The sequence below is a fragment of the Neopsephotus bourkii genome, unplaced genomic scaffold, assembly GCF_033783945.1.
Source record: "Neopsephotus bourkii isolate Nb327-2 ecotype Australia unplaced genomic scaffold, CSIRO-AGI_Nbou_v1 NB_690, whole genome shotgun sequence".
NCBI classification, from domain to species: domain Eukaryota; kingdom Metazoa; phylum Chordata; class Aves; order Psittaciformes; family Psittacidae; genus Neopsephotus; species Neopsephotus bourkii.
The window spans coordinates 2,319,071-2,345,528 of record NW_026901189.1 but is presented as its reverse complement, the minus strand read 5'-3'; the positions used below and the strand labels follow the sequence as shown (position 1 = coordinate 2,345,528).

General features: G+C 42.1%; 2 protein-coding genes across 2 annotated transcripts; one reads left to right on the top strand and one right to left on the bottom strand.

Annotated features, from left to right (window-relative positions):
- Positions 1-5,506: 5,506 nt before the first annotated feature.
- LOC133212355 (uncharacterized) lies at positions 5,507-12,781 on the bottom strand. The gene is made up of 4 exons (XM_061353636.1): positions 12,461-12,781; positions 7,748-7,876; positions 7,505-7,642; positions 5,507-7,267 (listed from the first exon to the last, which is right to left on the bottom strand). Exons 1-4 carry the CDS (start codon positions 12,764-12,766, stop codon positions 7,178-7,180), a joined length of 663 nt encoding a protein of 220 aa, XP_061209620.1. The 5' UTR covers positions 12,767-12,781; the 3' UTR covers positions 5,507-7,177.
- A 2,002-nt stretch (positions 12,782-14,783) lies between these two features.
- On the top strand, positions 14,784-25,204 carry BBS12 (Bardet-Biedl syndrome 12). The gene is made up of 3 exons (XM_061353635.1): positions 14,784-14,872; positions 18,177-22,682; positions 23,250-25,204. Exon 2 carries the CDS (start codon positions 18,193-18,195, stop codon positions 20,320-20,322), a length of 2,130 nt encoding a protein of 709 aa, XP_061209619.1. The 5' UTR covers positions 14,784-14,872; positions 18,177-18,192; the 3' UTR covers positions 20,323-22,682; positions 23,250-25,204.
- Positions 25,205-26,458: the final 1,254 nt, after the last annotated feature.

The following is a 26,458-nucleotide window of genomic DNA, read 5'->3' as shown; positions in this document are numbered from 1 at the left end:
AAAAAACCAAACAAAATGTTGCCTAAAGATTATTACTTTTGTAAGTAACTAAGTAGTAGTTCTGAGATAGTAGTTCTGAGATAGTAGTCCTGAGCCATTCCTCTGGTGTCTTACATGTAAGTATCCCAGAAAAATAACCAATCGGACATCAGAAATGTCCCATTCTGCAGGCTGCCTGTCTGTTCTTGCCTCACTGGCCACAACCCCTGAGCACTTCTGATAAAAAAAAAAAAAAAAACCAACAAAAAAACCTCACAAACATTTGACACATTTCACATTTCCACTTTGTTCAATGATCTTTTTTCCTTCTGTCTGCATTTGTTCAACCTTGATCCAGTCATTCGGGTGCGTACAGAGAAAAGTGGAAACAAGGCTATATTTTTTCCCCCTGCATTTTGACTTGCAGCAGGACTACCACCTCAGCATGGTCAGAGATGGACTCAATGGCCTCGAAGCTCAAGTGTTCTTTACAAACAAACCAATATTTTGTTTATGGCTCAGTGACATTTAATATTTTCAGCCAAAAGCAATTACTTTACCAACTGGCTGCTGAAAACAGCAACTGTTGAATTTTCCTCTGGGCATGGCTCTTGAACCACAGAGGAAATTGTGAGAAAACACCATCGAGATGCCAAACTCCAGAAGCTACGGTGCAGCCAACAATCAGCCCTACATATTGCAAAATCTTCCTATGCATGTGCTACATTGTGTGTCTTTAGGTCTTTTTATTTGCAAGCTGTTCAGCTGCAACAAAAACTTCAATGGAGCAGGGAGCAGAGGAGTATGCTTTGGGATAAAAACCAAGCTGATGTTTCCAGCCTGCAAGCTGGCTGCACTGCACTGGCAGCTATGGATTAGGTGTCTCGGCCCTGTGTGGTCACAGTCAGCCAGAAAATAGCAGTATTTGTGGCGCACAGAGTCGTGTGGCTGGTTCCTTCCCATTCAGCAACTCCCTGATGCTAGCCCCTATTGATTCAGCCAGATTAACTCCTCTCATTCATGGTCTTCTGGACTGCTTGAAAAATATGCAAGCCAATGTCCTGACCAATGCTCAAGAATGCATACAGACTCTCCATGCTATGAATGCTGCTGCAGCTGCTGCACAGCCCCCACTAATGCAAGCTCACCTGGAGTAAACCTGTGAAAGAGATAATGATTTATGGGCATTGCATGGGCTGGGTCAGATTGGCCACTGATAAAACTGCCAGATCCAATCCCCCAACAAAAAATAATCCAATTCAGTATATATCCATCTCCTCGGCCCAGAACCAGATTTAGCTGACTTCAGAGATATCCCAACCAGAAACTTGCATTCCAAGGAGGGCAGCGAGCCACCCTGCGTGGCAGGTAATCGCTCTTCGATAAACATGAGCTTTTAATTTCCATCCCAATAAGACCCAAGAAAACTTTTGAAAACTTACTAATTGACACAGGAATGCAAATGTCAGTAATTACTGATCAAACAGCAAATGATCTAAATATAAAACCTAGTCAGTGAAAGTTACAGGAATTGACAGGGTGGTAACTGATGTGGAGAAGAGAGGTATTATTACCTTCTCACTTTCTCCATGTAATTCCCCTGTCTGGCTGGTGAAAAAAATAAATGGCGACTTACAGCTTTAGGTGCACCTTTACTATGGGTACCCTGAGCAAGGTTGCAGGACAACCCACTGATCCCATCTAGAAGCTGGTGGAACTGTGGGAGAGACATGGTTACCAGTCTAGAAAGACAAGAGAGCGTCTTCCTTCTCCCTCTCAACACCCCACCCCCCACCCCCGCCAGCTCCATGATAGTGCCTTTCATGCCTTTGCAGGAGGAACCAAAGGGGTTACAAAACTAGAAGCTGCAGTTTGGGGCTCAGGCTGCCCACTCCTACAGTGGACACCTACCTATTAACCTACCTAGTAGGCGCCCTTTCAGTGGTCATCTGAGCATTTCTTTTTTCGTTTACAGATATCCCAGAGAACACTGAATTCCATGTGGAACTATGGATCATCATATACAGAACTGGAGAGTCCTCAAGGACTATTACTTTTTATTTGTACACTAGTGGTATTTCTAGCTATTATCTGTATGCGCGAAACCTAAATTTTAGAGGTTGTTATGCTTGTTTAGGTAAAATTATGCCCACAGATATACTCCCAATTAGGCAAATCTTACTAATGCTTCCTGTATATATTAAAAGTGCTGCAGGGATTAATGACAATGTGGTAATCAAACTGATTAAGGGATTTGCTGATATGCACAATGAGTCTAGTATTACTGCTTGCCTCCATTTTCCTGTTCCGTGGAATATTCTTTGCCAATAGGTACAATTCCTTTTGAACCAGACAGGGAGATTCTCCAAATTTAGAATCCATGTTCCATACAATTTGATAGTCCCAACTTGATTTTCTGAAACATAAATGCAGTTTCCTCCTGGGTTAAATTGGACAGTCAAAAACACTAATTGTACATTTAACTTTACTTCCTTACCATACTCACCAGACTTCTTATTGAAACAACTGTGTAAGGGAGCTCCCTAGGGAGAAATCCAATTAGCTCAATAGGAGCAACCAGATAAATCTCTCCATTTTACTGTTACTATAAATACCACCTGCTGTCTCAAGCGGAACCAGGGAAATGATTGTCCACAGACATGCCAACATCCAAATGAAACTGTAGCTAAGGAACTGTGTCCTAGAAGCCATTTCTGGTCAACCCGAAACATTCAGTGGGACAAGTGTGAAGAAGATTTTAAGCTGGAATACCCGCACACTGTCATGTCACTTATGATAATGCCTAACACAAGTAGATTGTACAAACTGAGATGAATATCCTTGGGTTATTAAACGTTATCAGCCAGTATATACTGCTTTGCGCATGAGACGTCCCTGTCATAATCATAGTGTAAGCCTACTTAGATAGGTATGAAGTCCTCCCCTAAATGATTGTAGGAGGACTAGTGCAGATAGTCCTGCAGGCCTTATTTGGGTCTGCAAGCATGATCACCTACAGAACACTATACCTGCAAGGACAGCAAATCTTGAGTGTACTTTAGGAGTGCTTACATTATGCCCATGATGGAAAACTATTACACCACATTGGTGGAGCCAAGCCAAATGTGAGCTATATCGTGACCAGAAGGGTAGAACAATCATGGTAGAGCCACTTGAGTGGCACGAGGTGCTGGAGGACTGTTTTAATTTGATGCGGCTACTGTCTTCACATGTGTAATTATTGATGCAGAGTGGGAGTTTCAGGAACTGTGGTTTGAGGGTTTAGCTTTGAACAACCAACTATTAATTACAGCATTTTGCACCTGAGTTGTGTGAGAAGCCTTGTGTTCTTTCAGAAAACAATGATTCTGTATCGGACTGCATATCTCAAACCCCAGCTGGATGGTGTGTGTTAGCCTACTTTTGATCATTGAAAGCCACAGAGGAGGGAAGTGAGCATCATTCATCTTACACATTAGTAACTGGATGCCCTTTAGTGAGACTGTCACACTCTCAGATCTATCAGTTTTTTCTTCCCTTATGAGAGAGAGAAAACACTTTTATACCTTTTCTTAATAGAAAAATTTAGGAGTGAATCCTGTAGTTAAACAGACTGCCTTGGGCACTGGCATAGAGGTGCGACTGTCCACTCACAGCTACACTCGTTATATTGACATATGTGACAAAAAGGAAGTGATCTTTGCAGAATTATCCTCATAAGGTTTCTTTCTTTCAGGTGTTAAGAAGCATCACATCCTGTACATAGAGCAGCTCGTTTATTGCCTTGAGCCAGAAGGCACATGGGTTGTTTCTGCCTGGTCGCTCCTGTTGAAAGATGTCTGAAGAACATCCCCAACTATCTGATTGGTTGCCTTCCCTGCCTGGCTTCTCTAAAACAGGTCAGACAGCTGTGTCTAGTTTCTGTTAGTCTATGTAACTATGTTTGGAAGACTAGTTACATAGACTTGTGTGTTGAAGAATCTCAGGAGCAGTACTTTTCTCATCTTCATTCATTTTTATCTGTGTAAGGAAATAAAAATCTCAAACAAATGTAGCAGGGAGGGTAAGGCCTTAGTGAGCAGGAGGGCCGCTGGCAGTGATACCTGAATGGTCCTGATTTTGCTTTCACAGTGATACCTTTGGAAAACAGATGCCTGCAAAAAAATCATCATTGTGCTGATACACTTGCAGAGATTGCCGAAAGTGCCAGCCAGCACATGGTATCAATACAAATAGTACAGTACTGTTTTCATTGAGGTTGCAGGAAGATTTAACCCCAGTCAGAAAAATGCGTTCCGCCAGTATTCCCATGGGTTAAATGTGGCAATGATGAATTCTGGCCCAGAGCATTTTCTACTGCCCGAGGAAGCAAAGGATGAGGTTCACATCCACCTGTCTCCCCTCCCTGCCTCTGGAATTGCCTTTCTCTCTGCATCAGGCAGCAGTCCACATGCACTCACACAGAAGACCACAATGAATTCAGGTGCTTTGAGGTCCTTTCATGCAAGGCAACCCAAATCACCGCTTTAGTTCCTTTTTGGTGCTCTAGTGCAAAGTACTTGAATTCAAGTCTCCTGGAAGTGCCCCAGCTCTTGCTTTTGAGAACAGAGTAAATGGGAGGAGGAAGAGGATTGGGGTGCAAGGGATCTGTCTCCTCTAGTGAAACCCCTATATTTAGGGTAAGCTGCTGGAACAGACACTAGAACAGAGTCCAGGAAAAATGTCTGCTGGGTACGATCCCAGTTCATTGATCTGAGTCATGTTCTCCAGCACAGTAAAGGATGAAATTCCTGAATGGGCAGTTCAGCACCTGTTCCTCAAACAAACCAAATTGAGTTCTGCAATTGGCTTCAGTCAGGCTCCTTTTCCTTTACCATATATAGAAATGTAAAAGATAAAAGTTCTAGAAGGGACAGGAAGGATTCACAAGGGCACCAAAAATAATTCACATGGAGCCACAGCACTGTTGTGCAGCTAAAGAGGTAGCAAGATAGCCCTTACTGTACTGCTAACTGAAGCAGCACAGGACTCTTGTTCTGTCACATTCTCTCAAGTTTTGTGCTAATTTAGCCACTACTCAACATTCCAGGCTTAAGAGATTAATGGGCAAACCAGAAATAACATTTCATCATTGTAGTAGATACGGTGGGTATGTATGACTGCATGTCTTTTTCCTTCCTTCTGAAGCCACATAATGGGATTAGAACAGGAAGAGAGAAGTGACATGCATCATAGGTAAACAACTGTCATCAATCTGTTCCTGTAGCAGCATTTTAAAGGGTAGTCACTGTAATAAGATCTAGGATTCCCCATAAACAGCTAGAACTTCAAACTTCCCTTTCTGAGTATAAGTGGTTAGTACCAGAATTTTAATCAGCGCAGGAAAAGAGATGTGATAGACTACTGCACCTAAGAATGTCTCTCTTAGAAACCCCAATGATTTTGTTAAGTAAAAACATACCCAGTGAACCATCTAATACTTCATATTTTTTTAAAATTAAGTTTCCATAGTGAGCACACCAAGTCGTTAACTTGCAAAACAGTTTTATTTCACACTTATACAAAATTAATAGACATTTAAAAACACAGTATTACAGGTTACATCTACTACCACTGAACGTGTTAACAGGGGACTTTGCATTTCTCTTGAGTTTTCCAGAGCCCTACCCAATCCATGTTCTCCACAAGGTTTATGCCTACTTCTGTAGAGGTTAGAAATGGTCTATTTGGAGTTGTTGAGTACAAAACTCAGAAGACTGAGGCAGAATATGCCAGGTCTGCATCTGCATACTAAGAAGATACATAAATGAATAAACTTCCCCTTTCCACTCCCAAAACTAATTCACCCCCTGATGGGCTCTTACAGCTGATGAGAGCTGAAGCAGCTATAATGAGGAGCAAACCCAGGAGTTGGCTCTTCCTCTCTTCTACAAACCTCCTTAGCACTGTCAAGCAGCAAAGGCTGTCTGAAGAAGAGGGATCTTTACAAATGTTAGCAAAATACTGTTCTTTCCCTTCTCTTCCCATTAAACCCTCCTGACATTTGGCTACCTACTTGCCATGTCACTGTGAGAAGTAAACTCTCCTTCAGGCACCTTATTAGAGAGGCATGATTTAGAGTTATACCATTTCCTTGCAGTTTTGAAGCTGATTGTCTAATTGGGCCACAAGGATAAAGCCTCCTGCAAGAACCACATAATGGGATGTGATGTGTGTTACTGCTCTGTCACCATAATACAGAAGGAAATGTGGCCCTCCACTAAGTCCTAGATTGACAGTATATGCAAGAAATAGTCAAGAAAATTAATAAAAACCCAAACCTATGATGTATGAAATTAATTCAGATTGCAAGGATGTAAATATATTCAGTGTTCCACAGATGTCCAAGGTGAGCTGTTTTTTCACTTCAGGTGTGAGTCCTCCTGCAACTTGACTGTAAACAGCCAAAGTCAAAGTTTACCCTAGTGCAACACAGAACTGAACATTTTAGGTACCTAAACCCCTGTCATAACAGTGGTTTACTGAACAAACTGCTGACTGGTTATGCAATAAACTCTGATAATCCAAGCAGGTTACGTGCACATAAACCATAAGAACATCTACACAATTCCAAATGAAGAACCAAATCTGGTTATCTACAGTTACTTCCCATTAGGTCCAAAACCAACTTGCCATTGGAAAACAGTGTTTTATACAGAAATGGACAGATACACACAGGTAGTTTTAGAGTCTTTCATGGAACTAAAGGAGACAAATATCAAAAGATAACCCAAAAGCCTTAAAAGGAATATAAAAACTGTGCTCGCACCTTCATTCTGTAGCCTTTATAAAGTCAAAAGTGGCCTTTCCCAGCAGCAGTGGGAATCTCCACCTCAAGTGAAATGTCTTTCAGTTAAATAGTTGAAATACAGCATTCTTTACCTAAAATGGTAATCAGCAAAATTGCTGAGGAGGGGAGGAGGAGGGATGTTGACTTGTAGGTTCAGTTCATCCTTCCTTTTCACTCCTGCAGTATCTCATTTTAACAGTTGTGGGTACTGAAGCCCCCCTTCCCCAGTTAACTGCTGAAAAAAGAATGAACCAAAAATCTGTCCTTTCAGACTTTCTTTACATGGCAGAAAATATGCAGGAGGCACAAGCCCAGTTTTTAAGTCTTTTCTAGGTTACCTTTTGGAGCAGCTGTACAAGGCAACAAATATTAATATAAGCTAGTTTTCTTCATAATTCTCAAAAATTCTTGCTCACTCACTTCTCCATCTCCATCCCGATCAGCTTCATCAATCATTTCCTATAAAACACATTGTACATTTGATCAGACACTGGACTCTAACACAAGATCTCCCATTTGCTAAAACAACAAATCAGAAGAACTTCCTATGGGAACATAACTATGTATTTGATTGCTCTTCAGTTCTCTAATCTCTCAGCCCTTTCTGTTTAGGCATGAATTTCCATCCAGTCCTTATATGCAACAGCACTGGTTGCATTGTCCCTGTTAGAAAAGCTCTGGCAAATCATAATTTACCTGAAGTTCTTCATCTGTTAAATTTTCTCCCAGCTCCTTGGCAACTCTTTTCAAGTTTTTGAATGAAATTTTTCCTGTACCATCATCATCAAATAATCTGAAAGCTTTCAAGATTTCTTCTTTTGAATCCTTTTCGCTCTAAAGCAAGAGTAAAACATAATTAATTAGAAAACACCTGCCACAGATACTCCTTTTCAGGTTCTTTTTTATGCCATCACAAGAACTTCTACTAAGAATTCCTACCATTTTTTGTGTCATCATAGCTAAAAAGTCTTCAAAGTCAATGGTGCCACTTCCCTCTTTGTCGATATCTGCTATCATTTTCTTAATTTCTTCCTTCTTTGGCTCAAAGCCCAAAGCACGCATCGCAACCTGTGCCAAAAAACAATTCTGTTAGGAGGCCACCAGAACTATAGTGTAAACAGCTGTGCTAATTTATTAATTAATGTTTAATTTCCTTGTCCAAAATTGTAATAACTTGCTGCAGTGAAAACATCTTGATACCTCTTACCAGCTTGTTTCATCTTGCCAGTCATAGTGTAGATTTGATATTCTTAAGACTCAGACATATTTTCTCTTTAGATCCATGTGGAACATGGATATATTTCTGAAACAAAGAGAAACCTTTTGTGTCTGAATTGGGTAAAGGTCCCAATCTACACAGTTCATAAAGGAACTGGGCTATTAAATGGGACTTCAGGGAAGGTTGGAAACAAGGGATGTGATCTCACTCCACCTGAAATCAAGGGCAGAATGCCCATTAATTTTGATGGGCACAGAATTACATGTAGTAACTTATACAAGGAGATAAAGAAATCCCTATGCCTGGCTCTTGCGGCTTCTGGCTAAGGGGTGGACATAGTGGGGTGGGAGCTCTCAATACTCCTTAAGTGTCTCAGCCTCAGCAAAGCAAAGACTGACTGCTGTGCTAGTTTAGGAAAAGAAAAACCACCTAAGCCTTGGGAAGCACAAAGTATTGCTGTAGAACAGTAGTGTAGATTGTTGTACAAATGCATAATATTAAAATAGTTTAATACCAGGCTCTGGCATTTCAATGATTTTGCTACTTGAGTGTTTATCACTAATTTCACAATCCTGGCATGCCAGATGATTACAGCATATTTAATCCATAGACTCAAGTTTCAAGAACACGGAGCTAGAGGAAGATTTGAACTGTGAATATTTATTCTTCCTATATGCTCTAGGGGAAATCAATAGTTAAAATTACTAAACACTTTTCTACTGAGAAGTGCCAACCCACCAGAAACTTAACATTTAACTGAAGTGGGTTTTCTGACCAGCTTCTTGCAATGGGACTATTGAAAATGTTCCATTTCGTTTTTCAGAAAGGAGCACTTTTGTTGTTAAATAGCCGTTATTTTGAATTTATTTGGGAAAACAAAAACAGCATCAAATGGTTGATGTTAGAACATTTCAATCAATTTTAAGAACTATATTTTAACACGCATCATCTGCATTCAGAGAACATGCTCTCTTTACCTGAGATAAACCATAGCCTTAGTAACCATGCTTCTAGGTTATATATGCAGAAATTGAGGCAGTGTGCGTGTACATGAGAAATCAAGGCCAAGGAGACAATCAAGATAACAGATTCACCCTTTAAAAAAGTTTATACACAAAAACACAGGGAGGGACCTAAGAATAATTACAAGAATAATTACAAGAGGAATTAGAGATGTGTGCACGTCTACGGGGGGTATGATGTAACAGGCATCACAGAAACATGGTGGGATGGCTCCTATGACTGGAGTGTTGGAATGGAAGGTTACAGGCTCTTTAGAAAAGACAGGCGCGAGAGGCAGGGAGGGGGAGTTGCCCTTTATGTTAGGGATAGGCTGGGGAGTATGGAATTCTGTCTGGGGACAGATGATCAGTTAACAGAGAGTTTGTGGGTCAGGGTTAAAGGGAAAACAGCAATGGGAGACGTTACTGTGGGGATCTGTTACAGACCACCTGATCAAGAGGAACCTGCAGATGAAGTGCTCTATAGACAGATAGGAAAAGCCTCACACTCGCAGGCCCTTGTGCTCATGGGGGACTTCAACCACCCCGACATCTGCTGGAATGACGGTACGGCCTGGCACAAGCAATCCAGGAGGTTCCTAAACTGTGTGGAAGACAACTTCCTTCTGCAAGTAATAGAGGAGCCGACAAGGAGAGGTGCCATGCTTGACCTCGTGCTCACCAACAGGTAAGGGCTCATTGGAAATGTGACGCTGCAGGGCAGCCTTGGTTGCAGCGATCATGAGATGGTCGAATTCGAGATCCTCAGGACAGTGAGAAGAGCATGTATCAAGCTCACTGCCCTAGACTCCAAGAGAGCAGACTTTGGCCTCTTCAGGAACCTGCTTAGTAAGGTTCCATGGGATATAGCCCTAGAGGGCAGGGGAGCCCAAGACTCTTGGTTGATATTCAAGGATCACCTGCAACAAGCTCAGGAGTGTTGCATCTCAACTAGAAGGAAGTGCAGCAGGAGGGCCAGGAGACCTCCTTGGATGGATAAGGAGCTGCTGAGGAAATTCAAATGAAAAAAGAGGCTTATAAAAGGTGGAAGCAAGGAAAGGCCTGGGAAGAGTACAGGGATGTTGTCTGGGAAGCTAGGGACCAGGTTAGAAAAGCTAAGGCCCAGTTAGAATTAAACTTCGCTAGAGATATTAAGGATAACAGGAAGGGATTCTATAGGTACGTAGCAAATAAAAAACAGACTAGGGACAATGTAGCCCCCCTCCAGAAGCTATCTGAGAACTAGCTACACAGGATTTGGAGAAGGCTGAGGTTCTGAATGACTTCTTTGCCTCGGTCTTCACTGGCAAATGCTCTGACCATACCACCCAAGTCTTGGAAGGCAGACGCAGGGACTGTGAGAATGATGACCTTAGGCCCACTGTAGGAGAGGATCTGGTTCGAGACCATCTTAAAAACATGAACGCACACAAGTCCATGGGACCTGATGAAATCCATCTGCAGGTCCTGAAGGAGCTGGCAAATGAAGTTGCTAAGCCACTGGCCATCACATTTGAAAAATCACGGCAGTCAGGTGAAGGTCCCAATGACTGGAAAAAGGGAAATATAACCCCCATTTTCAAGAAGGGGAATATGGATGATCCAGGGAACTACAGACCAGTCAGTCTCACCTCTGTGCCTGGCAAAATCTTGGAGCAGATTCTCCTGGAAGGCATGCTAAGGCACATGAAAAACAACAAGGTGCTTGGTGACAGCCAGCATCTACCTGGACTTGTGCAAAGCGTTTGACACTGTCCTGCATGACATCCTTGTCTCTGAATTGGAAAGACATCAATTTGATAGATGGACCACTTGGTGGATAAAGAACTGGCTGGATGGCTGCATGCAAAGAGTTGTGGTCAATGGCTCAATGTCCAGCTGGAGACCAGTAACGAGGGATGTCCCTCAGGCATTGGTGTTGGGACCGGTCTTGTTCAACATCTTTGTCGGTGACATGGACAGTGGGATTGAGTGCGCCCTCAGCAAGTTTGCCGATGACACCAAGCTGTGTGGTTCGGTTGATACGCTGGAGGGAAGGAATGCCATCCAGAGGGACCTTGACACGCTTGTGAGGTGGGCTGATGCCAACCTTACGAAGTTTAACCGTGACAAGTGCAAGGTCCTACACCTGGGTCAGAGCAATCCCAGACACAGCTACAGGTTGGGCAAAGAAGAGATTCAGAGCAGCCCTGTGGAGAAGGATTTGGGGGTGCTGGTCGATGAGAAAACGAACATGAGCTGGCAGTGTGTGCCTGCAGCTCAGAAAGCCAACCGCAACCTGGGCTGCATCAAAAGGCGCGTGACCAGCAGGTTGAAGGAGCTGATCCTGCCCCTCTACTCTGCTCTCGTGAGACCTCATCTGGAGTACTCTGTGCATTCTGGTGTCCTCAGCATAAAAAGGACATAGAACTGTTGGAACAAGTCCAGAGGAGGGCCACGAGGATGATCAGGGGACTGGGGCACCTCCCGTATGAAGACAGGCTGAGAAAGTTGGGGCTGTTCATCCTGGAGAAGAGAAGGCTGCATGGAGACCTCATAACAGCCTTCCAGTGTCTGAAGGGGGCATATAGGGATGCTGGGGAGTGACTCTTCATTAGAGACTGTAGTGATAGGACAAGGGGTAATGGTTTCAAACTTAAACAGAGGAGGTTTAGATTGGATATAAGGAAGAAATTCTTTCCTGTTAGGGTGGTGAGGCACTGGAATAGGTTGCCCAGGGAAGTTGTGAATGCTCCATTCCTGGGAGTGTTCAAGGCCAGGTTGGATGAAGCCTTGGGTGAGATGGTTTAGTGTTAGGGGGGTTGGAACATGATGATCTTAAGGTCCTTTCCAACCCTAACTATTCTATGATTCTATGATAATAATCTTCCCCTTGTATTACTGTGTGTTTGTAGGTGAATGCGCGCACACACTACCTGAATTGCTACTGAAATGGAACTCAGGTCTCTGTTTTGTTCTTTTTTTTTTTTAATTATTATTAAAAACCAGGTAATTTTTGGATTATGTGTAGGAGATTATGTGTTTATTTTTCCTGAATGTGTGCAAAATCTGAGATGAAGAAAAAATGTGATATTTTCACAATTACCCAGAAATAAAAGTCCACTTCCTAGAAACAATGACTTTATCTAGTCATGAAATGTGAACTGGAATATGTACTGTGTATACCTAAACAGAGCAACTGCTCTGTTACACTGATGCTCAGGTACTCAAAGCTATCAGTATTGGAGGAGCCTGTCTGCTCTGGAGTATTACATACAGAGACTTTTCAGGCTAACCATATTGTAGACCCTAAATTCAGTTGTGACAGCAAGCCATTATCCTTTTTTGTACTTCAAAACTAATTTAAAATAGCTAGGCCTGGACAAACAGGAAAAACAGCTACAATTCTGAGATCAAAGATATTTCTATCCAAGGAAAAAAAAGTTTGAAAACCTTCAGTTCTTTTATGTCGATGCTTCCAGATCCATCGGTATCAAACAAATCAAAAGCTTCTCTGATCTCCTGCTTTTGCTCTTCTGTAAGTTCAGGTTTCAAGCCACTTTTCTTCCGCTGGGCTGTACTTAAGCCAGGTTTTCTATAGTTGGATGCCTTCAGAAAGTGAAGGAGAAAAAAAAAGTTAAGAAATAGTCCACTCTGGGGAAAATTCAGAACACAACTAAATACGAATAACAGTAAAGCTGCAGTAGACATGAGAGACTTTTTTGCTGCAAGTGGTAGACACTGGGTCTCTATGCTCATTTTCTTCAGTTATTCTAGTAAGAAAAGCTTTAGACTTTATTCCTGGAGAACACACATTTGGGCTTCATGTTTCTATTTAAACATAAAGATCATCAATTAAAGGAGTAATGACAAAAAATCACGCAGGCAGTCTGAAAATGAACACTGCACTAAGGTAACTAAGACCCTCTGCACATCCTTCCGGTTGCTTGGATGTATCAGGAGTGGTTTCATCTAAGAAACGAGTAAATCGTCCTTACAGATAAAAAGGCTAGTTATATAAGGTCTTGATTATAAATGGGACTCAAAGTCAGCCACTCCTAAAAGCACAGAAGTGGGATGTCTGAGAGCATCTGCTCTGTTGGAGCAAAGTTTAAAGGGAGCTGGTAGCTCTAGAGGGCCATCCACCAACTACCTGTGGTGCTAGGTAACAACATGCAGTGGTAGGATTAACACAAAATCTGTCCCAGGAGAGCTAATCTGCTTATGCTGAGCTGGTGTGTTATTATTCAGAACACTTCTGAGATCTTTCCTACTTCTGGTGTAGTTAGTGTAGTACAAAATGGTTCCCTCACCTGCTTGCCTAGGGAGTGGTAAAGACATTTTCCTTGAGTATGGGTTTTCTTATAAATCAGCAGTAGACAGACTGTAACCCTTCAGTCTTGAGTCTGAAGATTGATGGAAAGAAGGACACTCCCTCCCATCCCCAACTTTAACTGGTTACAGGCTTTATGACAGTAAATACAACAAACTCCAAGAAAGGAATTTGTTTTCTAGCTACTGCTGAGTAGCTGTAAGTTAGCTCTTACCTCTGCTGAATTGTTACCATTTTTGAGCTGGGATCTCTCTTAAATTCCCAAAGAGTAACATAGAAGATTCCATTTTGCTGTGTTTGGAAATGAAACCTCATTTTTTAACATAATTTGTCCCTCCCAGGTTGGATTGCAAACCCATTTGTCTGGCACACCTCTGATATTCCCCTGTTATTAAACACAGGCAACAGATTTTTATTCTTTATATTTTACTCTAGGAAAAACCCATGAGACATTTTTCTGACTATATAGAAAAAAAAAATTGCTAACACTCAACCTGAACCTTTTTTTCTTGCATTCTATGTATACACCTAGATTCTAGTTAAAACGTTGAAGATCCTGAGAGGTAGCACATGCACTGCTTCCCGTTCCTTTTATTTCAAAACCGGGGTGTGCAATCCCATTTTACATCTCATCTTCTCACCTAGCCAATACCATTTAAATACACCACTGCTACAGGTGACCGAATGAAGTGGAGGGGGTCAGTAACTGGTGCTGAGATTAACCAGGCATCCTGCCTCCGCCTTACGCCACACTCTGAGAGCAGGTGACATATTCTGCGATTCTTCGTGTTTTATCAGGGATGTTTTTCGTAGTACCAGGATGGAGGGCGGGGAAATCGGGCTCTTTTCTGTTGACTTCCGCGTTGTGCCAGGAAATCAAGCAACACAGGAATCCTTGTCAAGCCGCGCGGTCCCCACGCCAACTCCCAACAACCCTTCGAGCCCCAGGCGGGCTGCCCGCGCATCGGCGGCTGGGAATCGCCGGAGAACTCTGAGGCCCGGGCCGGGCCGAGCCGAGCCCAGCCGAGCCGAGCCAAGTCTCAGCTGTGGAGGGCACAGCGGGGACGGCACCGATGGGCTTAGCCGGGAACTTGCACCAGCCGTTCCGCGGGGAAGGGGAGACCGCGGGGAAAGGCGCTCACCATTTGGCTGCGGCAGCAGAAACGCCGCTCCAGGTCAGGTCGGCCCCACCACTCTTTCACAGCACAGCGCCGCTCACGGAGACGAGTGGACGCACCGGAACACGCAACCAACTCGAGCCATCCAATGAACGAGCCGGGCGTACGAGAGAGCCCGCCCCCTTCCCTAACCTGGCCCAATGGTAATCAGCGGTCTCGTGATCTCAGTGAGAGTGCGGAGGTTACTGCTCCCGTTGCGTATGGAAACAAGTGGTGGTGGCGGCGGGGGCGTCGACGTCGTCTTGGTAACAGGCCGTCGCACGGTGTGTGCGGCGGTGGATGGTGCGTGCGCGGAGCCAGCTCAGCTCGTCTCAGCCCGGCCTCGGGGAGCAGGGGGAAAACGCAGCCTAATCGGTTAGAAACTAGCACCGGATTGCTGTGCGGCGGGCGAGGGGCCGGTTCCGAGCCTGGACTTGGGCCTCTAGCCGGGAGGAAGCGGGTGGCCCCTCTCCGGGCCCGAGCAGCGCCGCTCCGGGGAGCCTTCTGAGCGGCCCTGACTCCACGCCTGAGTGCTGGCTGCTTTCCGCTTCTAGGAAGCGAGTGATGCGGAGTTGGCCCGTTACGGGCGTTCGGGTTCGGCTGCACCAAGTTAGGAAGCTCTTTGTCTTCTACATAAGTAGTAAGAGATCTGGCTCAGTGATAGACTAGGTAAGTCGTGACCCTTACTTGAGCACTTGGTGGTTTAATTGCAATGAAATAAAAACATTTTTTCCTGTAAGTGCATGCCCTGGATTCACTTGGTTCATGTTTGTTCATCTGCAGGAGTACAAGCTAGCGCCCAAAATGAAGCTACTTAAAGTCTTGAGTTTAAGCTGGATGTAAGAGGCACATTTTTAAACTTAAATTTCAGAGAGAATTTTAACAAAGCAACTTATAGTTGGCTGTGTTGAAGTTTGGAAGAAGTGCATTGACTTGACAGAAGGTGCTACACTAACTCTAATTAGTCTGGCCCATAACTGGTCTTGGTTTCAGGGTCATTAAATAAAAATGCCATTCTAATAAGACAATGGCTTATACTGCTGAGCTGAACCTTTGTTTGGGACTGGCTGGGGAGTAAGAAGTTTGCAGCACTGGAAAATGGAAACCTCTTACCCAGCAGTCCTTCCATAATTGTTTCCCATCTGAACAGCAGCATGGTCTTCTGCCCAGAGCTATGTACCAAGGACCTAGGTACTGAGAGAGCAATAAGTGGCCTTGCAGTGTTGTTACTTCAGCTCTTTTCTGATTTTTATGAAGGGAACCACAAATTGCTTATTTGTTATTTGGATCAAAAAAGCAGGTTGTGAAGTGACCAAGAAGTGCTTGAATTTAGAAACAGTGATCTTGGAGATAAAAAGAAAACACAACAAAAAAACACAACAAAGCACAAAACAAACAAGAAACAAACAAAAAATTACTGTCTTAGTAAATCCTTAAGAGAAATCAAACAGAGTGATGAGGTTTTGGGAGAGTTGTGGAAACACATTTCATATTGGATTGCATGATCCAATTAATATTATTTAATCAGTTCAACTATTTTTTTGTTTGCTTGTTTTTGCAAAACAAGCTACTCATGATATGAAGGTAAGGATTCCAATTAAGAGCCCTTTATTATTATTGTTGTTATTACTAGAAGTAGTGCTATGGATACATAGCAAAATTATATTATTGTTACAAGACGCTGCCAAGAACAATTTCAGGTAAAACCCTTAAGCAGGTTGGTTGGAGGTTTTCAGAGGTGCATTCCCAGTGCAGCTCTAAAGTTAAAAGTACCTACTTATCTAAAATTCCTTAAATTGTTGATTACAGCAACTATAGATTAACTTCTTAGTTAATGATTCCTTTGGTGCTTTAAGATGTACCTGGTAATTGAAGGGGAATTCTGTTGTCAGTTTGGGCTAGACTAGAACTTCAGTACTGTCAGCATAAAAAGTCTATTTCTGACTGCCTGCTCTGCTTTTTAAATTCACACTTCATTTGAGATAGTATTCTACTAATACTTCACTAAGCTTGACAGAATTTTGCATTTGGAATAAAGAAATGAAATAAAGGATTTGAATCTGAGCATAGAAGGTATATGGCTAAGCTTCTTAATTCTTGGTGTGTATGTTTTTGCATTCAAAAAAAGAAAAATAAAAGGAAACTTTATTTTAATCTGTATGGTCTGCCACAGGACTGTGGTGTGGAAGAGATTTCAAGTGAAAGAAGTTTTATTCTTGGCATGCTAAAACTGAGTAGTAGACCAAATCTTAAAGTTTCGGTAGTTTGCTTTGTGAAGTATGAGGAAGTGGCATTTCTTTTCATGCACACTTAATGAAGTGTTGATGCGTGCTAAATGGAATAAGTAGAGTTGGAACAAAATAATTTTGATTATGCTTTTACAGATTTGAAGGTTAAAGTAAGAGGCATAACTGTTTTTGCCCAGGTGGATCTGTACAGAGCACTTTTGTTTTGCACATAATTGTCCATTCTGCTGTAATTAATTTTTGCCCTAAATAAGCCAAATAACTGAAATTCCAGATAGCAGGTCAGGAGAGAAGTGTTCTACACAATCTGCTCTGTATCATGTTTAAGAAACCACCAGAATTAGCAGCAGTTCACTATTTGCCAGCAATGAAATATACCCTGGTATTTTAGCAATGCACCATTTCAGCAGCTATGGGCATCGACATCTCCTAAGAAGCGTACAGGATAAAGAACTGTTTAAGAGAGCATCACAGGAGTGCTGTATTCAGTGTTAGACTGTTAATTTAATTTTTTGCTAAGAAAAACTCAGTGAATTTGTACATAAGCCTTCCCATATGCCTTTCCTGACATTAAACATGTGTGGGAAAATTAGGAAAATTAGAGAAAACTTCCCCCCAGTCTCCCAACTGAGAAAAAAAGTCATTCATGACAACACATATGAGTGACTAGTGAAAACCAGGGACCACTGATGCACAGAAGTATCTGATAAAGACACTGCCTGGTCAAGAAGAAATATTGCTCTCTTTATTTCATCTGGAAAGTCAAAATTTCTGTCAGAGGGACTGGAGCAAGCATGGTAGATATGATGTATGTGACAAAGACGAGGTATTGCATGAGCGATATAACTTTAAACGTAGTAAAGCCAAGTTGGCCATGTATAAACCAAGAGGCTCTTGACTAAAATGTCCCTGCAGGCACCCAATCCTATCATATGTTCATACCCCAAATAACTACTGAGGAGGCTACAGATCTTGCCATATTCTCCTTCCCCTTCCTCCTATTTGATTCTTGTTTAGACCTACTTGTCATATGAAGAGGCCTGGCTGCAACAATCTTTACAGTGATCCTCAGCGCGACGGGAAGCAGCACCAGACAAGAATTCACGTTAGACAAGCCTCCCTTTATGCCATAGCTGGGCATGCCATATGAAATGAAAGACCCTTTAAAGAGCAGTGAAGGACCTTCAGCAGCCTGTTTCCATGTTCTTATAACCCTCCAGCATAATTTACAGGGATAAGACAGCAGTGATTTATGCTGCTGAAAGAGCTATTGTCCCAGAAAGCCTCAAGCATATTGAGCTACAACTTGCTGAACAGTCCACATAAAGGGGAGTTCTAAGCAGCAAAAAATTAAATTAACAAACATAAATTTTTAATTTGTATGCTGTGGAGTGCTGTGAGGATGGGGCAATAAGTTTGTGTTCTGTTCACAGATCCTGCCTGCTGCCCATGGCTTTCAGGGATGTGAATGCAAGGCGACACATTGGACTTCAGCAACTCTCTTCCTTAGCCTTAGCTGGAAGAACATTACTGGGGCCAGTGAAATCATGTAAATTCATTGTGGATGAAATCACCAACGAAAGCACATTGATCTGTTCTGCTGTTAGACTGATTGAAAGTTTGGATTTAACTAGTGCTGCTGGACAGCTTCTTAATGAAACTGTTCAGGCACAAACCAAGGAGTTTAAGACTGGAATGAGTACCCTATTGTTTCTTGTTGGTGCATGGAGCAATGCTGTAGTGGAATGCCTCCAGCAAAATGTTCCGGTTTCAGCAATAGTATCTGTGATGTCCGAGGGGTTGAGCTCTTGCTGTGAGAGAGTCCAGTGCCTTCAAATATCAATACATGATGTAAAGAAACAGCTCTGTTCTAGCAGTGTTAGGCCAAATGCTTCTAAAAGCAAAACTTGCCAAACTGGATGTGACAGTCCTCCAAATTCCCAGCTTTTCCTGTATTTTCAGAAAGATATTTCTGTACCAGAAATAATTCCAATGAATTCGTGTTCCCATCAAGATGATGATTGTAATTTTAACAAGCACCTGGTTTCACCTTTGCCTGGCTTTGATTCAGTAGCTTCTCTTGTCAAACCAGCGGGTGACAAAAGTACATCTGTGATTTCTGGAAGTGGTGTTACCACATCCAGCTGTAACAAACAAAAGCTGACCCACAGCAGGTACTTCAGCACTCTACGAAAAAGCCTTTTTTCAAGTCAGCAAGGTAATTCTCAGGGATACCTTCTGGGACCATCAGCAGATTCATGTGAATGTGGTGGTTTAGGACACCTGGCAATGGCTCTGAGCCACGGAAATAAAACTAGCATGAAACTGCTACAAAACATTGTTACATATCAGCAAGAGACAGCAGAACACAGGGGCTCTTCCCAGTTAAATGTTGCAGAAATTGTGACATGCTGCTTAGTGGGCCTGCCTGAAAGCTGTTCTTGTGCCTCCCCAGGCTTTGTCACACTGGTATCACCAGAACAAGTCACAGTTATCAAACACTTTGAAGACAAACTCCTTCGGATTCTGCTAATAGACGGTGACCTAACTGAGCAATATCGACACTTAGGTTTTAACAGACCGTGTAATGTGAGGACCATAGCGGAGCATCCTAACCTACAGGAAGGAGACCTGTGGCTAAGCAGTATGGTAGATAATCTGATCAAATTTGAAGTAAACCTGGTTTTGGTCAAAGGAAATGTGTGTGAAAACTTAATGGAAAGGTGCATTGCAAAGAGTATATTGTTAGTTAGTTCTGTGACTTGGAATGTGTTGTGTGCCTTCGGGGAAGTCACTGGCGCTCAGCCAGTGACATACCTCACCCAGATGAACGCTACTTGTGTGGGGAGTGGGGTCCAAGTGGAGTTGTGGAAGGCCTGTGATGGGCGTACAATGGATCTGGGTGAACTCGTACCGGTCAGAATAAAAGCACAAGGAATTCCTCTGCTCACAGCCGTGCTTACTACTACTGTAGCTTCAAAGATGCAGCTCATTGAAGACCAGTTCTGGACTTCAGTGTATCGACTCCATCATGCTTTAAATGACAAGAAGGTTTTTATTGGTGGTGGTGCTGTGGAACTCTTGTGCCTCAGTCACATTCAGATGCTTGTCGAACAGCCTTTACAGCCACCAAATCAAAATGCTGCAGAAGAGTTTCACAATCCTTGGCAGGCAGCATCTGCAACCGAATATAAATCAGTTGTGCTCCAAGCGTTAGCAAGTGGCTGGAAACAGTATCTTTTGGTGGTTATGTGTAACACCACAAAAGCTGCATCGAAGTTGGAAGCGTGCACCTCACTTGATCATTACCTCAGAAAAGCAACTGACTGTGGCTCTCCTTCAGCATACATACTGAAAGAGTTTAGAAGAGGTGATCTGCTCAGGGATGGTGCTGGTCCCTTCGCTGACCACAGGGAAGATTTAAAGGTTTATGATAACGTTACAGCCAAGACAGAGGCATGGCGGAGAGCTCTAGATTTGGTGCTACTAGTACTTCAAACAGATGCTGAAATTGTCACAGGTCCCAGAAAGAATCAGCTATTGAGCTCGCATGTCTCAAGTGAATTTATGTTTTTATAGGACTTGCAGGCTTTATTTATAACTCCATCAGTCCAGGGACAACCTACACTTCTTCATAGTTTATAAAGCAAACATTTACGTATGATTATGACTTCAGAGCCTAACAGCAGAAATCAGAAGACATGACAGTCACAAAGTAATTTCTCATTTCTAGAAATGGGAGTTAAAAAACAGAAAGCACTTGTGGATTTCCTTCTAACCCCAGCTGTGCATTTCTAGCCAATAATATTGTCCATATGGATAGATTCATCCAGTCAAACTGGCTAATGTTATTTAGCAGAGCAAATGTGCAGTTCTTTTTGTCATTATAATGAGGAGTGTCTAGGCAGGTGGACATATTGAGTCCAGATGGAGAAAAGTTTGATACCTTGGATATGCTTATGTTCTGGATATACACTGTCTGTATGAGGTATCTGGATTTGTATTTTGTAAATTATTCTTGGTTAATGTCTTTTAATGTCTTCTAAAGAAGAATAGGAACATAACATTGTCATAGTTGTGTTAATTTCTGTACAATGCAAATGTTAAGAGTTAAACATGCAATAATTATGAGTGCTACATTTTATGCTGAAAGATTGTACTAATAGATTCTAATTTTGCATATTTATATGTATGTCCTATTTCAAACATATACCCTTTGAGATTTTCTTCATTTTGACATAAATTTAGGCAGAATCCTCCACTTTCATTGTTAGAGACTGGATGTATCTCTACACAAAGTTTTCTTTTATGTTGCAAGTTGGATTTTTAGATTATTCTCTGGGCTTTCTCAGTTACCTTTGCAAAGAGGAAAATGTTGTATGTTTTAGCTGTTAGCTAAAAACTGGAAACAAATCTATCATGGTGATTGAGGCAAGGCATTTTTACTGTCTTTTGGCATTTGAAATTTGAAAGCAGAGCCATGAACAGCTGGCACTTTGTTGCAAGAAAGAGGAGTGTAACTATGGAGATAGTTGTTCAGAATGCAAAATTCAGAAAAAAAGTAAGTGAAATGTCTCACCACTGCAGTGAAAACAGATGGGAAAAGGAATGGAAATGGTGATGCTAAAGCAGATTCTTGCTTTTAGGATTTTTTTCATTAAAATGCTAATGTCTGGAAGTGCTAGGGTTAAACACTTCTTGGTTGCAATAGCTTGTGCTGATGGCAGACAGTCCTTCTGTGGTGAAAGCTAAGAATTGGGGTGTGCTAAAGAGTGTTTTCTGAGGTGTGATTCTGTGGAAAGGCAGACATATTTTCCTTGAGGTATCTCCCCACTGCAGAAGACATCTTGGATAAGAGCCATCAGCTGCCTCAAACCCCTGTGACCACGGGCAGTTCCCCAGTTGACCTCTGCTGAACTTTAACACAGTTGCTCTTTTCTCTTGGGAAGGCCCTTCCCTTCTACCTGTGCATTCAGGCTTGAGTTAATGAAAAATTGAGTTCCAAAAATGTCTCCCCTGTTGTGCAAACACCTCAACATTATATCCCATTGTAATTGTCAATAGGTATTTGACAGAATCTGCTATTTTCTACCTCCCACACGTTCACTACATCTTTTTGGTTCCATTGATGTCTTTAGCCCCATAAAATAACTCCATAACCTACACCGCATTTAGCTAAAAATAGCCTTTTCTGAGACTTGCTTACATCTTGCAGGTCTCCATAGCTGGGGAATCCCTGGAGAGGTGGGATAGGAGACTGAGGTTCTGAATTAACTTAGGCATGAGGTGGAATTGGGATCCTTAGAAACAGCTTCTGAGTGTTGAAATGACCAGAAGCCCTAACTTCATTTTTATGAAGAAAAGAATCCATCTAAATGCATTTTAACCCAGAGTTTTCTCCTACACTAGTCTCAAATTCAGATCTTTCACAGAACTGTTTACCAAGTGGATCACACTAGGTTAATAATTGATATATTCTGTACGTCAGGAAAAGAAAGATACAGATAATGAAATTCACCCTCAAATACGGCTTAGGTACATATAGGTATATATGTCTGTGCGTATATTAAAGTAGTGTTATAGAGGGGATTTTCAAAAGATTCAAAGTTCTCATTGCTTAATCGCATATTTTATTTTTTTATATATTTATATTCAACTCACATGTAGCTGAAATGCTCTTAAGGAGCTTAAGGAAGCATATTTATAGCAGTTGCCTTTTAGAAATAGGGGAGAAAAACTTTTCTGTGTGTAGAAAGTTATGCTTGTAGTATTTAGTCATCTCTGACCTGAGACCATAAATATTTTGATTTTCTAAAAACTCCATAATTCAGTGGCTTTTGGCAGAATCTTGTCAGTACTATAGGAGTTTATAATTTTATTTTTAAATTATAGTTCCTAGCAGCATAGGGATCTAGCTGTATTAAAGTTTTGATCAGTTGGTAACTGGTTGTCATGGTTTAAGCCCAGCTGTAAATCAGAACCATTCAGTCAGTCTCTCACTGTCCCCCCCTCCGCCCCCTGCTCCCAGAGCAATGGGGAGGAGAATCAAAAGAATGTAACTCCCATGGGTTGAGATAAGAACAGTCCAGTAACTAAGGTATAACACAAACCACTACTGCTACCCCCAGTAATAATAATGATAAGGGAAATAACAAGGGAAGAGAATACAACCGCTCACCACTCGCCAACTGATGCCCAGCCCTATCCAAGCAGTGATCTAGCCCTTCCAGGTAACTCCCCCAGTTCCACATCCTGGGCATGACGTGCTGTGGTATGGAATACCTCTTCGGTTACTTTGGGTCGGGCGTCCTGCCTCTGCTTCCTCCTGGCTTCTCCTCCTCCCTGACAGAGCATGAGACTCGGAAAGTCCTTGGTCAAAGTAAACATGCCTTAGCAACAAATAAAACCATCGGTGTTACCAGCGCTGTTCCCAGGCTGAAAGTCAAAAACACAGCACTGCATCAGCTACTAAGAAGGAGAAAAATGACTGCTACTGCTGAACCCAGGGCACTGGTGTTTCACTGCTGGGCCACACTCTTTGTGTACTAAGATATGAGAGAGGAAGAGTTTGGTAGTCAAAAGAGGCAAAAGGAGTTAGTGGCTGTTAGGTGAGAAGGAGATAGAAACACAGCGTAAATAAATATAAACAAACTGCTGCTCTGCAAGTGTTTGCAGGTCATCTTTGGCTTATGCTGTTTTTCTTGAACCTCCTCTACTGAGCATTGCATCACCCCTGTTGCCAAGAAAAGATCCAGTTGCACTTTATTTGAATAATAGAGCTAAGTGGATTATGGAAAAACTGCATCCATGAATTGTGTCGAGGTGGTCCAAACAGCTATTTATAGGGCCCTTAAACACCAAGATCTGGCACACCAAATGTTGAGAAAATCCAAAATGATGTAATTTTTCCAATCAGGCTTTTAAAAAGCACATAATGAGATATTTAAATATTGTGATACAGAAGTTTTCTAAAAAGCTGTCAAGCATGTATGTTTTGGTTACTGAACACTTGCTTTTCTACAGGCCAGTGAAATAGAAAGTTGTATAAACTAGCTAGATATTGTATCCTGCATTACTTAAAATTATTTTGATACACCCAGAAATTTAACATGCATGCTGTCCTAAAGGCATCCTCCTTCTGCAATGTGCAATACAATATACATGTGTGGCCTTCTCCACTTCAAAGCTCTTGAACCTCTTTGCAACATAGAATGAAGGTCCCGTGCGTGTCTGCCATGGCTCTTAGAGCAGGGAATGATTTCAGCTTCTCCCAGGCAGAGGCTCCTCCTATAGTACACAAAGGCTGTTAGTGTAGAGTATGATGTGATGCAAGAGCTAAGCTTTTATATTTTATGTGTCTGGGAAATTGGGAAATGGCAGAGATTTTAGGAAAAGGATTGTTCCAAGGAACATCTCACTCTCTGCTGAAACTCTGTCCTAGTCAGGAGTCTCATTTCTCCCTTCCAGGCCAGTATCATCATTCCCAGCTCACTCCTCCTTCTATTTAAGGCTGATGCCATTTTATTTAACATCTATAAGGACAACCTTTTAGGCCTCTCTGCTCCTTCATGATTTCCTGAAATGTAGTAGAGGTCATAGCAACAAGACCCTTGTCCCAAGGTGGGCTAGCCTAAAGGGCACAGCCTGCTTGCAAATTCTGGTCCAGTAAGGGCTGATAACTGCAAAGACTGATTGAAGCAGATTATTTGGAATGCTGTTCTGGGCTGCCCTATCTCCACTTCCATTTATCTTGGGAAAGATTCAAGAATGGGGAGCTGAGTGGCTTTTTTTTTTTTTTTTTTTTTTTGATTCAACTTTTCAAAACTCTGCCTGCTTTTCTGTGCTTCTCATTTGGGGGAATAACACGGTTTGCTTTTAACTTAGAAGCATCACCTCTCAGCATGTTCCTTTTTCACATGTTGGGGCCTAAGTTTGTGAGATTAGAAATTACCTTTTGCTCTGTTATTTCAGGAGACTGGTACAAACTTGCAAAAAAAATGCTTTTTGAACAATGTATTGTAAAATGACACTAGAAGCTATACATTACATCTTTTATGCATCTGTACTCTTCAAGCACTCCTAGCACCAATAAAATGTTTCTGGGTGGAGTTAGCAGTAGTATCTAATTGAGTAAGAAACAAGTTTATTCTGGTGTCCATGTATGGAAACTTCCTAACCTCTTGATTTCCTTTTGAATTTCTTGATTTATTCCTGCCAGTGTTTGTTTTAAAACAAAAGTTCTCAGCATGTGTCTTGCCCAGTGACATTAGGAAATTTCTTGGCTGATGCTTTCTGCAAGTAGATCAAAGTAATTTGGGATCTTGCCGCAAACCAGCATCAAGAGCTGACTTTCTATGAAAAGCAAGTTGACTACTCATAGCCAGTGCAGGCAGGATATCTAGAAGAGCTGCACCAACTCTACCAGGTAACAAATAAATGAAATGTCTCATTGATTTTTTTAGTCTGGGGTTTGGTTTGGTTTGGTGTTTTTTGGTGTGTGTATTTAAGCTCCGTCACACCCTGCTATATTACAGTGGCATACTCAAACGTGACTGATCTGTGGCTTTAAGGATGTGCTTGCAGTTATTGGAACCTGCAATGTTGCCAGAGCTGCTGTGCACAACAGGCACTTTTGAGAGAGCCTTTAACAGCAGGCTTATTACAAGCCTTACAATTTTTGTAAAGCAAATTGACAGGATACGTTAAATAATTCAGTTATTGTACAGCTGTCCTGGGTTCAGCAGTAGCAGTCATTTTTTCTCCTTCTTAGTAGCTGGTGCAGTGCAGTGGTTTTTACTTTCAGCCTGGGAACAGAACTGATAACACAGATGTTTTTAGTTGTTGCTAGGTAAGGTTTACTCTGACCAAGGACTTTGTGAGTCTCATGCTCTGCCACGGAGGAGGGGAAGACAGGAGAAAGCAGAGGCAGGACGCCCGACCCAAAGTAACCGAAGAGGTATTTCATACCACAGCACATCATGCCCAGGACGTAGAACTGGGGGAGTTACCTGGAAGGGCTAGATCACTGCTTGGATAGGGCTGGGTATCATTTGGCAAGTGGTGAGCGGTTGTATTCTCTTCCCTTGTTATTTCCCTTATCATTATTATTACTGGGGGTAGCAGTAGTGGTTTGTGTTATACCTTAGTTACTGGACTGTTCTTATCTCAACCCATGGGAGTTATATTCTTTTGATTCTCCTCCCCATCCCTCCGGGAGCAGGGTAGGGAGGAGGGGGAGGCAAGGAGAGAGAGGCTACGTCGTTCTGATTTACAGCTGAGCTTAAACCACAACAATAGCAAATCCGTAGAATGCACCAATCTGGTACTGACTGGCTAGAAATGCTTTTTTGGGGGGGATCAAACCCACATTTTTCATTTTTTGAAGGGACCAGGGCATGACAAGTGTTCCAGATTGTGGCATAGTGATACGTTTGCTCTGTCCCTTGAGTAACTTCTTCGTACTAATTTTTTACCTTGGGAGTTTAGTTAAAGTTTTTAGCTTTTGGTAACTTCCAGAATGTGATGATGTGTACTGCTGTTTCTACAGCTTTTGCCTCAAAGTCACTTGTGAAAGTATTAACTTGCTGATAGCACTTTGAAGCAGAGAGAGTATATTCCAGTTTTATTCTCTTCCCATAGATCAGTAATCCTTTTGAGATCACTTCAACACCAATGCAGTTAGAGCATACTTTGTATGACACAAATGTGGAAAAAT

Excerpts from the sequence above, each read along its gene's own strand:
- BBS12 (XM_061353635.1), top strand. The coding sequence starts at position 18,193 with ATGGCTTTCAGGGATGTGAATGCAAGGCGACACATTGGACTTCAGCAA.
- LOC133212355 (XM_061353636.1), bottom strand. The coding sequence starts at position 12,766 with ATGAGCATAGAGACCCAGTGTCTACCACTTGCAGCAAAAAAGTCTCTC. Across the intron at positions 7,877-12,460 it reads TCGACATAAAAGAACTGAAG|GTTGCGATGCGTGCTTTGGG; the intron begins GTTTTCAAACTT and ends TTTTTGGCACAG. Across the intron at positions 7,268-7,504 it reads TAACAGATGAAGAACTTCAG|GAAATGATTGATGAAGCTGA; the intron begins GTAAATTATGAT and ends TGTGTTTTATAG.